The 13,559-nt window shown below is 38.6% G+C and overlaps 1 protein-coding gene across 4 annotated transcripts in view; it reads right to left on the bottom strand.

Moving 5' to 3' along the window:
* parp4.1.L (poly(ADP-ribose) polymerase family member 4, gene 1 L homeolog) overlaps nucleotides 1-13,559 on the bottom strand; it is a 62,275-nt gene that overhangs the window by 17,697 nt on the left and 31,019 nt on the right. For all 4 annotated transcript variants that reach the window (XM_018247750.2, XM_041582679.1, XM_018247749.2 and 1 more), the window contains exons 19-23: nucleotides 10,519-10,683; nucleotides 8,825-8,856; nucleotides 7,404-7,485; nucleotides 4,945-5,079; nucleotides 242-422 (exon numbers count right to left, since the gene is read on the bottom strand). In XM_018247750.2, coding sequence (XP_018103239.1) covers nucleotides 242-422; nucleotides 4,945-5,079; nucleotides 7,404-7,485; nucleotides 8,825-8,856; nucleotides 10,519-10,683 — 595 coding nt within the window. The remainder of the gene's footprint in view (nucleotides 1-241; nucleotides 423-4,944; nucleotides 5,080-7,403; nucleotides 7,486-8,824; nucleotides 8,857-10,518; nucleotides 10,684-13,559) is intronic.

Raw genomic sequence — 13,559 nt, 5'->3', positions numbered from 1 at the left:
GCTAGGGCTCATTCGTCAATACTGGACAATTTTGCACCTGGGCAGTAACCCATAGCAACCAATCAGTGATTAACTTTTTTTCAGCCAGCTGCTGGTAGAACAGTGAAAGCATCAATTTGATTGGTTACCAAGTGTTACTGCCCAGGTGTAAATTTAAACAGTTTTGATAAATAAGCCTTAGCTTATTTAAAAAATATACCTACTTAGCACAGAAGATGATTATTTTGACCAAATGACTTACTTGTTCCAAAAAGGACTACATTTAGCTTGTGGTATACAAGAAGGTTACGAGCTGCAGTTAGAGCGATCTGCTTTGCCGTTTCAAAACAGGATTCCATAGAATTGGAGCAATCAAGGCAGATTGTTACATTCCATTTATCAAATGTATCTTCGAGACTGGAGTGAAACACCAGCATGCATGCCTGTAGTTAAAATGAATGGAAAAAAATATATATATATATATTTATCATTTATATATTTATTTCATTTACAGTAGCACAGCTGTAACAATAATAATATCTATAAGCAGTGCTTGAATTGGGAACAAAAAGGTGAAGGGATGGTGCGTGTGGCATGTGTAGCCCTGCCCACAGAAAAGCCCCGGGCACAGCAAACCGGCGGCATGCGAAACGTGCCAAAGAAATTTTCCCTTTTGTGGCCACGCCCCCAGCTAAACCAGGACGGCATCATAGCAATTTATGTATAAATACACCCCAGAACCCATATCAGGGTAGCACAGAGGCAATTTCATGTATAAATGAATTAGGGATGCACCGAATCCAGGATTCGGTTCGGGATTCGGCCAGGATTCGGCCTTTTTCAACAGGATTCGGCCGAATCCTTCTACCCGGCCGAACCGAATCCGAATCCTAATTTGCATATGCAAATTAGGGGCGGGGAGGGAAATTGCGTGACTTTTTGTCAGAAAACAAGGAAGTAAAAAATTTTTTCCCCTTCCGTCCCTAATTTGCATATGCAAATTAGGGTTCAGTTCGGTATTCGGCCGAATCTTTCACCAAGGATTCGGGGGTTCGGCCGAATCCAAAAAAGTGGATTCGGTGCATCCCTAAAATGAATGCAGCCTGTCAGGAATTGTAGTGACGCACCAATAGATGTGAGTTCCTCCAAAAAATGATAATCCAGCAAGTAAAAAAATATTAAATATTTATTAGGACATATTGGGAAAAGACCGGTCTTTTCCCAATATGTCCTAATAAATATTTTGTATTTTTTCACTTGCTGGATTATCATTTTTTGGAGGAACGCACATGTATTGGTATGTCACTGTATGTTTGCACCCTGGGACTGGGGCAGAACTGTGAGTATGCCCTCCTGTCAATATTAATCTTTTTTTTCAAATTTTTTAATTAATTCCTTTCGGTCAGTGGTGTAACTATATATTACTGGGCCCCACAGCAAATTATTTTTCAGGCCCCCAAAATGTTTAGCGTTTGGCTTGTTTTAACAATATTTATTGAAACTGTATATGAATTAGGCCCTCATGAGGCCCCTATAACTCCTGGGCCCCCCTGCAGCTGCAGGGTCTGCTTCCTCTATAGTTACGCCCCTGCTTTCGGTAGTACTAATATTTTTGCTTTGTGCACCATTCCTTTTTCGTAATTTGTCAGGAATTGTAGTCACACATGGTAAAAAGCTGTAGTCACTCCTCTGTCCTGCCATAAATCATGCTTTGATCTCCCCTATTGTATCTCTTTCATGGCCACAAATCAAATTGAAATCTTGCTCCTCTGCGTGTTTTACTTCTGTGCTCCCCCCTCAGTCAATGTAATTTTCCGTCTTCTCCCTCCAACTTCAGCCTTATTTAAAAACATATGTCACTTCTCACTTTCCATGTGGCGTCCATTTTAACTACCCTTCCATAATTTTCTACACAATACTGCAAACTTCCAACCAATATCCATTTAATTTTAACCAATCATGTTTCAGCAGGTATTTTCAATCTTTAAAAAAAAGAAGCCATTTTTTTGGAGCCAAGCAGGCAGGCAAAGCTCATATTGGCCGACATTTGGACTTAACCGTTAATTAACTTGTTTATATTCCTATTTAATGTATGCTAATCTTAGTATTTCCCATTTATTAATCATTGGCTGCAATAAAAAAAACATAAAGATGCTTTTTTTAAAAATTGGAAATGCCTGCTAAAACACGATTTGTTAAAATTACCTGGAAAATGTACAGTGAAATATAGTAATTATAAGGCTTAAGTTGAAGGGAGAAGAAGGAAAAGTACAATGACTGAGGGGGTAGGTTGGAGCACCAAAATAAAACATGTGCTTTGCAGAGGAACACTAAATTACAAGTACAGAGAGGGGAGGAGGGAAGCTTTAGGAAGAAGATGTGAAAACAGTGCGGAGGGGCAAGGAAGGAGAACAGAGAAGTAAAGTCGGAAGGATTAGAAATGGAAAAACACAATGACTGAGGGGGGAGCACAGGAGTAAAATACGCAGTCAGAGATACGGAGATTAAAACTTGATCTGTGGCCAGGACGGAGACATGATGGGGGAGATCAGTGCATTATAAATTTGGTGGAAAAAAAAGAAGTGGCGGGATGGTATCTTTTTTTAGAAAGGGAAACAATCAAAGTAATGTTGCTGATTCAGTTAAAGGGGACCTGTCACCCTAAGAAATAATTTCAAATTCTTTTCTATCATGTTAGTTGAGCAAAATAAACTTTACTTACACTGTATTTATTATTTAAATTTTGTTTCCTTCTTTCTTGGAATTATACAATCACAGCAAGCAGGCAGCAGCCATTTTGTGGACACGGTTATTAAGGGAAATTGTGTATCACCCCAAAATCTTGTGTATGCACCAGAATGGGGGACCTAATGTCCATTTGCAGTGCCCTACACAATTATAGAGCCTGAGGAGGGAAGGGGGAATGTGAGGAGAGCTGTGACATGTAGGAAGTGCTGAATGGAAAGTGAAAGTAATTGACTGCCCCTCCTCTATGCCACGGGCATAGAGGCGGGGCAGGTAATATTTGATTGACAGTTTAGATACTTAAACACCTTTATAACAGGTATGGATGTTTTAATGAAAACATTTTTTGGGGTTTCATATTTAATTTGCAAAGGATTTCATTATGCAGCTTTTTATGTGTAGGTGACAGGTCCACTTTAATGACTATAAGAATGGCTTGGATGATTTCTTGGACAGACATAATATCCAAGGCTATTGTGAAACTAAAATCTATAGTTAGTGTATGAGTGTATACAGTTTATGTGAGTGTATTGAGGGGTCAGTGTGAGTGTGTATGGATGCTGGGTTTCATTTGGAGGGGTTGAACTTGATGGACTTTGGTCTTTTTTCAACCTGATCTAACTATGTAACTATGTACCCAGGGTCAACCATAATATTGCTATAGTTACAGGTGCCCTAAGGGAAGACCCAAATGCCACCTAACGTGGCTGACCCACTGTTGCCTCTCAGTCTCTCTGTTATTATTTACACCTATTACAGGTTTAAGGCTAATCCTAAAATGTTACCCCAGCCATGTGAAATGTCTTCATTCCCTTGTATATTTACTAAGGGAGTAGGAGGGGACCCAGAACAACAAAAACTCTGTGAAAAGATGCCCATTCACTGCAATGCATTTGGAAAGGGAAGAAACTTGAGGAAAACCACCCATTGATTTTAATGACTATAGACGAAAAAAAAAACTCCCATGGACTTTGATCTGTTTTGAAAAATGCCTACTGACCAATGAATTTTGAATGGGAAAAAACATCCATTGACGGATGCCTTTCACCAATTTTTCAGTGAAAGGAAAGGGATGTATTTGCTTATCACTAGTGTCGAGGGCTTGAAGGATAACTATACTGAAAGTTAGAAATTTTGTGAAACTGATTTTAAGTTGCTTAGGAACTGTGTTCCCCTATTTAAGCTGGAGAAAACAGAAGGTCATCAGGTAAACTGCAATAATTTTCTGCCTTAAGGCAACTTGGATATCCTGTATATTTGGGTTCACTCAGCAGCATTTTAAGCCGAAAACGTTGCAAGCAAGAAAAACGTACAGGTATGGAACTTGTTATCCAGAAAGCTCAGGACCTAGAGTTTTCTGGAAAAGGGGTCTTTAAAAATTATTAAAACATTAAATAAACCTAATTTTTATGCCTCCAATAAGGGTTATTTATATCTTAGGTGGGATCAAGTAGAGGGCACAATTTTGTTATTACAGATTAAAAGGAAATCTCCCAAATGTAATAAAACTAAGTTTGCCCAGCAGCAGTAACCCATAGCAACCAATAAGCTGTTTGCTTTTAAACAGGTGACCAGTAAATGCTACTTGCTGATTGGTTGCTATGGGTTACTGCACCTGGGCAAACGAAGTGCATTTTATTACGTATAACCTCAAATATGTTTTAAAATGTTGAATTATTTGAATAAAATGGAGTCTATGGGAGACAGCCTTCCCGTAATTGAGAGCTTTCTGGTGGGTTTCCAGATAACAGATCCATACCTGTAATACCAGTTGACTCTGTCAAAGGCCCTTTCCATACCAGTGTCTAATGGTATCAACATAACTCCTGTTTGATTGGCCTAGTAAGTGAGGTTAATTAGCCTATCAGCATTGTGGGGTCCTTCCTACCCTAGTATAAACCCCTCTTTCTCCAACAAAATGATTTATTGAAGTATTTTCTGCAGTCTGTTCGCAAAGAATTTTAGGAGCAGTTTCATGTCACTGTTAATCAAGGAGGTTTGTCTATGACTGCATGGATCATGGGGGTCCTTGGCAGTCTAACGTCGGTCTCAATAGGCTGCCTCTTGAAGTATTTACCCTTTTGGATATTGTGAAAGGTTACGCATAGTTGTGGGAGCAAAAATGCCTTTTCTGTGCTTATAGATCTAAATGCAAATCCACTATACAAAAAAATCATATTACAGAACACATTCAAGAAATGAAAGATTTGCATATTTTACTTCACTGTCTTCATCAGGGTGTTTTTCAACCCACAATCTAGGAAACGAATATTCTTCCAATGTGATATCCAGACAAAAGCCTGTAGAGTTCATATCAATGTCTTTTGATGTGATCACAGCTTTACGGTCAGTTTTCTATAAGACAATAAAAATGTTAAGTCAGTAATAATTCATTGGAACAATTCTCATCATCAGGGCAGGGACACACACTTAGATTTGGGGAGATTAGTCACCCAGCGAAAATCTCCTCTTCTTCGGGAGACTAATCTCCCCGAACTGCCTTCCTGCCGGCTGGAATTTAAATCACCAGCGGGATGGCACTTGGGAGCACTTTGTTTTCTGAACGAAGTCATCCAAGTGCCATCCCGCTGGTGATTTAGATTCTAGCCAGCTGGAAGGCAGTTCAGGGAGATTAGTCGTCCGAAGAAGAGGAGATTTGACGCTGGCCGACTAATCTCCCTTAATCTTAGAGTGTGTCACTGCCCTCAATAATCAGGTTTAGGAATATAAGGAAACATATGACTGTTTGATCCACAGGCTTTGGAAGGTGATCAGACCCATGAATTTAAACCTTTAATACACTAATGCAAAGAAAGTGTTATTCTGGGTCTGAGGTGAACAATTAGAATCACTAAAGCATAATAAAGAAATAGGGTAGAAAATGAAATGCTACAAATTATGTGTTGGGGGTCTGCACAGGCTCTGGGCTGCTGTCACTTACTGTATCTGAGCTTAGGGATCAACTCACAATATACTGTATATAGAGAATATACATGGTAGCTCCAAACTCAGAACAATTAGCACCAAAATGTAATAATCAGCCCTGTAGATTCAGATTATATGACAGATAAACCTAATTTTGTGCATCATGGTTTGTGACACCCCTAAGCTTAGCTTTTCAACAGCTGCCCAGAGCACACTGAGCATGTGCAGTGCCGTTGACATGCCTAACAAAATCCAAGATGGCCGTCTGCTACTTAAAGGAAAACTATATCCCCAAACAATGTAGGTCTCTCTAAAAATATAATGCATAAAACAGCTCATATGTAAAACCCTGCTTCATGTAAATGAACTATGTTCATAATAATATACTTTTTTAGTAGTATGTGCCATTGGGTAATCATAAATAGAAAATTGCCATTTTAAAGATAAGGGCCACCCCCTGGGATCGTATGATTCACGGTGCACACAAACAAACCATACATGTTAGGTCACATGAGCCAATTAACAGACAGAGTTCTGTCTTTTGCTTCAACACTTGTTACAGTTAGAGTTGCAGTATTTCTGGTCAGGTGATCTCTGAGGCAGCACACAGACCATCATGAAATGGTGCTTTAAGGCAAGAGATGTAAAAGGGCAAGATTTATATTTAAATATATATACCAATTTGGTAAGATTCTTTAATATGTCACTTAATTTGATATAAACTATCTGTTGCTTAAGAATTCATTTTGGGGGTATAGTTATCCTTTAATGTGTTCGTGCCTTTATAATGAATAGCTGAAGCAACCCTGATCAGATATCAGTTGCAGTGATGATTGTTTTGGCTAATTGGCTGCTGACCAGGACAAAAGTGGCTTTATAGGCAGCAAAATTTTAGCCATACAAAGTCAAAGTTACAGAGCACACTGATCATGCCTTTCAGTTTTAGTTTTAGTTTATATATGTTGGTGAATGAATACATCTAGAAATAGTTGGAAACATATTAACATAGTGTAGGGATCCATAGGGTTAAAAAATGGGACAGACTGTCTTTGTCCACCCAGAGTGGAGTGTGGGACTGGTAAGGATGTGCCAGGATTGGATTGAAAAGGGTTTCCCAGGGTAGTGGGTCATTGATATGTGAATTGTACTTTTTTTTATTATATAAAGTTCCATTTGTTATACATCACTTGGTGTGTAATTACTGCTTCCTAGTGGGGCCACCCAAAGGTGGATTCCATTAGGTAGAGGCACTGCCATGAGAGGTAAATACCCAGTACCCTTTCACTTAGTAAAGGGAATTCAGGACCATGGTAAGGCACCCCCAAGTGAATGTATTTACTTACCTGAAACCCTTGGCCGATGCTCCTATCAACAGAAAACTGCACCGGCCTGGGGTTATTCCAGCGAGCACCACGGAACGCTTCTCTTCCGGCTTCTTCTTGCTTCTCTCGGCTGCGCACGCGCATTAGAGCGAAAAGCCGAACTTTAACTAAAAAGCCGGATATTTCATTCTACTGCGCACGTGTCTGCCACGGGAACTTTGAAGAAAGAATAAGTCGGAAGAGGATCGCTCCGTGGTGCTCACTGGTATAACCCCGGGCCGGTGCAGTTTTCTGCTGATAGAAGCACCGGCCGGGGGTTTCGGGTAAGTCAATACAATCAATTGGGGGTGCCTAACATTTGGCACCCCAAGTGTGAAGCGACTTTCCTTCTCCTTTAAAGGAAGACATTAAAATAGGGTTACAATAGCTTACTTTTACTTTAATCAGGTGTGTTTTGCAATAAAAAGATTCAATTTTGCAAGGCATCTCAATAGATAGATCCAGAGAGAAACAACTGGAACAGAAAATAAGAAAAAAATGCCACAATTATTAAATATATTCACTGGGAGAAAAAGATGCAAAAAATAAGATAATGTTAATAATATTTTACAGCACTTCTCAAAAAACTTCTTAAGTGCAATTTACTGAACAAGGGCACTGTGCCTACACCATCAGCATCCCCATGTCTTACAAATGGACAGGACCCATTCACATGTCATTCCCTTCCTGATTTCTGGATATACCAGACTATGTGAAATATTGGGGGCACATCTATAAAATCGAGCTTAAAGGGGTAGTTCACCGTTAAGTTAATGTTTAATATGTTATTGAATGTCTACTTCTATGCAACTTTTCAATTGGTCTTCATTTTTTCTTTTTTATAGCATTGCCATATCAGTCTAGTCCCATTTAAACAAGCCATTTTTTATTAATACTTATTTTTTTTTCAGACAGTACATTGGACTTGACAACTAAGCTTGCATAAATCCATAGTGGCACTTGTAAAATTATGAATTCAAGGGGATTAGTTACTAAACTTGGGTCTGGCTTTTTGGGGCAAAACTCGAATTTTTCATGTTTTTTTTTTTTTTTTAAAAACTCGAATTCTTTAAGATTTATTAAAGCCTGATGCTGCAAAAAGCCCAAAATCTGAAAATTCGCCATCTCAGACCCGCCAAGGTTGTGTATAAGTCAATCCTATTCTATTTTGACATTTCTGTGGTCTGCTCTGGAATTAGACCGAAAATCCAGGAACATTTCAGGCAAAAATCCGGGGTTTTCGGGAAAAAGGCCGAAAAAAAACCCCCATATGATTCAGGTTTTTACTTGTTTTTATTGAGTTTTTACCGAACCAATTAAATCTAGCTTTTTTAATAATAAATATGGTAAAATTGAGTATGGAAGTTTGTGTTTTATTTATTTAAATAATGAGATAAATTTGGATTTTTGTAAATAACCCCCCTAATGTCTTCAATTTTCTTTTTCTGCTCAAATTTTCTATAAGTTTTACTATTTAAAAAAAAATGTCCATACTTTTTATAAGGAGTGTAAGCTCATGCAGCATGCAGTTTAAAAATTGCACCATGTGACCAGCCAGTAAAATCTTTCAGAATAGAAGTGGGTAGGGCTTAATGTCACTGATCAATGATTGGTTCATGAATCTGATGGATGTCAATCACCTGAATCCAAATTTTCTTGTACAGCAAAAAGGGCCTTGTACCCGAATTCCAAAACCTTTGCTGTGTGTGATACTATGGGACGTATTTATCATGCTGTGTGAAATTAACTTATATATATAAGCATATATTAACTTCTGTAATTCTACATTAAAATTGCCCTTGTCTGATACGTACCCCTCTGGCGCAAGGTTTTCCACACCTTCATACTGCAGAAACATAAAAAAATTGGTTAATAACGTAATAACATCCAAAAAGCTACCAATTGTACTGTAGCCCAGTGATAGCAAACCCCGTGTCCTACAACTTTTGCCATCCTACAGGATTCTGTAACCAAACTGGGTTTGTCACAAATGCAAAACACAGAAAATAATTACATACTGGGGCAAATTTACTAGATTATTTTCCATAGCACCACCATAAAAATTATTATATGAAAACTTTCTTGATTTGCTAAACTTGTTTTCATATTTGTTGGACAGGAAATCACCCCACTTTATTTTCAGAAAATCCATTATAGTTAAGAAAGTTTTTCTCAATTATTATTCCACAAACCAAAAAGTGAATCCCTTTCCCTTAAATTTGATAGTGTGCTTACCCTCAGTGAAATTCCATAGAGGTCAATGAATAATTTGTGTCGCCTAATCTTTTGGAGCACAGCACTGTTCCTATTGATGCAGGACACCCAAGGGAACCCTGAAACTAGAGTCATGCAGCGAGTCGGGTACCAGCGGGTTACTAGGAAAAAAAGCGGGTTGGGGGAAGAAGTTTTGGGAGCGGGTACAGACACAGGTCGACGGTTCTGCGGGACGCGGGTCTGCTCAGTAGTGAGATTTACTCCTTTTTTCTAACCACGCCTACTTCCGATGATGTCACTTCCGGTTTACAATGACAGCTCTTCCGAGTTTTACTCCTTTTTTCTGATCACGCCTACTTCCAATGACGTCACATTCCGGTTTTCAATGACAGCACTTCTTGATTCTTGATGGTCAGTGGGTTGCGGATAAGGTACTTGCAGATCGCGGTAGCGGGTCCAAGCGGGTAAGAATGCGGGTTGTGTCTTCTTTGAATATTGTTTTCTTTTTTCTTTCCCTTTTTTTTTTTTTTTTTCTCCTTTATTTTCTCGGGTTGATTATTTGTAAAGTGTCTAATGGTAAAATGTCAAACTTGTAAAAGTAATAAAAATTTAAATAAAAAAAAAAAATAAGAATGCGGGTTGCGGGTCCCGGGTCAGGTTTAACAAATTGGTTCCGCACAGGACTCTAACTGGAAGTACCACCTGGTTTTTAAAAATTATCCTCACCGTGTAGGCAATGTTAAAAAACATATGGTGTCTCAATAGCTTTAAAAGTTGCAGCTCTATAGAAGCCTCTCTAGATCATCAGTTGTTTGTGTCAAATGAATTGTGAATGTGTCCATATTGTCCTTTCCCAAAAGCACAGTAGGATATATTTAATCAGTCCTAGTTTTGACTTTAAACTGGGAAAGACTGACACAGTTCGGTGTAAATTCCCCCTGCATGGGAATTGGCTGCCATCTCACAGGCCTCCATCTCACAGCAAATGTACAGTAAACAATTCCACCGCAGTTCTTTACTGTCCCCTTTTCAAGTTCCTTTTAAACAAAATGGAACACGTACCTTGTTTAGCTTCAAATGGGGTAATCCTAACTTTTATTACAAGGTGCTTCAGACACTGCACACCCGATCAAACGTTTCGGGGCCCTTTCCAAGTTCCCCCTCTTGATAATTACACCACTATATATTCTATTTTTTCTTGATATGGCAAAATCCTTGCTGAAATTTATGCCATAGTCTTAGCAAACTTGAGTATAAATACCTCTTTATAAACAGTACTACTCATCATACAAACCTGAGTGTATTCTTTCTCATTCGTTTCCCAAGATGTCACTGTAGGGGGAATGAGGAATCGTACAGGAAGGCTATCTTGATCCCGACTCAGCACTGTTAAGTAGGTGACTTTAATGATGACAGTGGCTTCTGGAGGCAGGGTTGCAAGACTCACTGAGAAGATGCCCTGTAAATAACATTCACATTCTTTGTAAATGTGTAATATTGTCACATGTGTGTTAGTGTCCTCATTATCTGCAAATTATTAGCCATGGGTTTTAAATTATAATAACATTACCGTTGCATTAGTTAAAATGTTCTTCTAGCAAAGCTTTAAGTTTTAGGCTTATAGCACATTAAGAACCCAGAAGAGGACTTGTACCGTGCAGACCAATTTAAATCCTTCATGTGTCTTAAAAATGAACTATACTTAGAAAAAAATGACTTTCACAAATATCTGCTAATACGGAATTATATAACAACACTTCCTTATTCTAAACTCAAAACACTATCGAGCTTTGAAAGCTACTTCTAAGATGGTTTGAGCATAAAAAAAGGAATGGCAAAGATGTATGGTCTTTTAGCAGAACCAAAGGAAATACATAAAATTCCACACATGATTAAATGGGAACAAAGAATTAAGAAAAACTATACAAAGAAGGAATGGCAAAAGGCTATCTCCACATTGCTATTACAGAATCTTATATAACTGATTATCAAAAATGTACTCTGGAGCTTCAAATTCCTGTTGGAGATGCGACAAGGACATAGGAGATATGCTCTATATTTGGTGGACATGTTGGAAAATACAGAGATATCCCACAGTCCCCGGAAGTTATGCTGCTGAATTTATACGGAAAACTTCCAAACAAAAATTTAGAATTTCTGACTTTCCAAATACTAAACACTTGTAGACTTTTGATTGCTAGAAATTGGAAAAAACAAGATGTCCCAAGTACAAAGAGAGGTGACCAACAATTTAGAATAAGAAGAAGCAGTACCGAGGAGTTTAGGGGGGAAAAAGTTGTTTTTGAAGCTCACAAGTTTATGGGGCAGATTTACATAGGGTCAAATATCGAGGGTTAATTAACACTGGATATTCGACTGCCGAATGTAAATCCTTCACCTTTGAATATCGAAGTCGAAGGATTTACAGCAAATAGTTTGATCAAACAATCGAACGAAAAATCGTTCGCTCGAACAATTAAATCCTTCGAATCGTTCGAATCCTAAAAATTGTTAGAAAGCCTATGGGGACCTTCCCCATAGGCTAACATGGCACCTCGGTATGTTTTAGGTGGCGAAGTAAGGGGTTGAAGGTTTTTTTAAAGAGACAGTACTTAGACTATCGAATGGTCGAATAGTCGAACGATTATTAGTTCGAATCGTTCGATTCGAAGTCGTAGTCAAAGTAGCCAATTCGATGGTCGAAGTAGCCAAAAAAAACATTCGAAATTCGAAGTTTTCTTTCTTCTATTCCTTCACTCGAGCTAAGTAAATGGGCCCCTATATGTATTTATATACATATATACATATTTATATACGTATTTTTATATGTATATGAATTGTAACTACCCTGAGAGACATACAGATATAATATAGGTTACACTACCCTTTCCATTTTTGTTTAATTGTGTGTATATTATTTTGGTTAACACAATGAGTATACCTGCAATGTTTTAAACCATTATATGCCAATATAATGATTGTATTGTTGAAAACTAATAAAAATTGTCAGTACAAAAAACATAAAAAAAGGAACCCAGAAGAGACGCTTGCGATTAGCATCAATGGAAACAGCATGTCACGAGCAGTGACCAGTGGATACCAGTCCAAAAATGTCCCAATGACCATTTTAGGACTAAAAATCTTGGTAGGATTTGGCCAGGGTCAGACTGGGTCATCCAGGACTCACCAGGACTGTGACCAAAGTGCCCTGTTACAGGTGCCCAGCATCTAACCTAAGCCCCACCTGCACGCACGCTGCATAGCTCCTCTTCCTTTTCCGCTATTGGGTCCAAATGTGGGAGAGAGGTTTTGTCCTGGCGGCTCAGCCTGACACTGGATTTGGCAAATGCACTTGCTGAAAAACACTAGTAGAGAATAGGAGATGTGTCATGAGCCTTTCCTAAGCTTTGAGGCTATCCATAAGATCCTTATAACCACTCCCATGGCCATTATTGTTTTCAATATCCCTTTTAAAGAAAATGGGTGCAAAACTACTCAAACTGTCAAGCAAGGATGGCATGATTACCATATTCAAAAATTGCACTTTCCATAGCAGGAAATCGGGACAGTTGCCTATGTAGCTGCCCGCCCAAGCCAATCTAACATTTGAACTGCATAATTCATTGTGACTGTTAATATAAGAGAAGTTTATAGCAACTTAGCGCTAGTTTGCAGTACAGAACAATATATACCTCTATACGCTCTGTTGTATGGCAAGCAGAAAAGTTATTCCTGCTGTTAAAGTTCATTTGTGTGTAAAGTAACAGCCAGCAGCTATAATACAGCCAGCTAAGCACAGGACATTACAGGGTTAATTTGAGTACTCCAGCCACCTGACAGTCTAGTCCAATCAGAACCCAGCCTCACTCTGAGATCTTCTAGAATCTAGCCAGACATGCTAGCAGCCATCTTAGAGACAGAATCTTCAGAGAGCATGCCAGAGTAGAGAAACTGCCCTTAAGATCCTATGAGGCGAAAATAGGTGAACTATCTTTGTTTATGTGTACTGATTAATGCTGCTAATGACAATGTTAGTGATTATATGTTAGAATATATACTGAATGCTCTTTTTGTATGTTTGCCCCTAGTTCTACCTCACATTCTCACATTCTACGCATTCTATGTGTACTTACTGCACTTATATCGCACCAATATTGCTAAAACTCATCATCTTTGTTCCTGATTCCCTATCATGATGATGTTACCAATAAAGAAAGTTATTTTTGTACCAGTGGTATGTTCTTAAAGTCTTTCAAGGATCCGAGGACAGTTACAGTAGAACTATTACCCTCTGAGGAGGCGAGAAGACGCACCTCATCAGAGCTAGAGCAGAAG

The sequence above is a fragment of the Xenopus laevis genome, chromosome 2L, assembly GCF_017654675.1.
Source record: "Xenopus laevis strain J_2021 chromosome 2L, Xenopus_laevis_v10.1, whole genome shotgun sequence".
NCBI lineage: Eukaryota > Metazoa > Chordata > Amphibia > Anura > Pipidae > Xenopus > Xenopus laevis.
The sequence above is the reverse complement of the archived record's forward strand: the minus strand, read 5'-3'. Positions and strand labels throughout refer to the sequence as shown.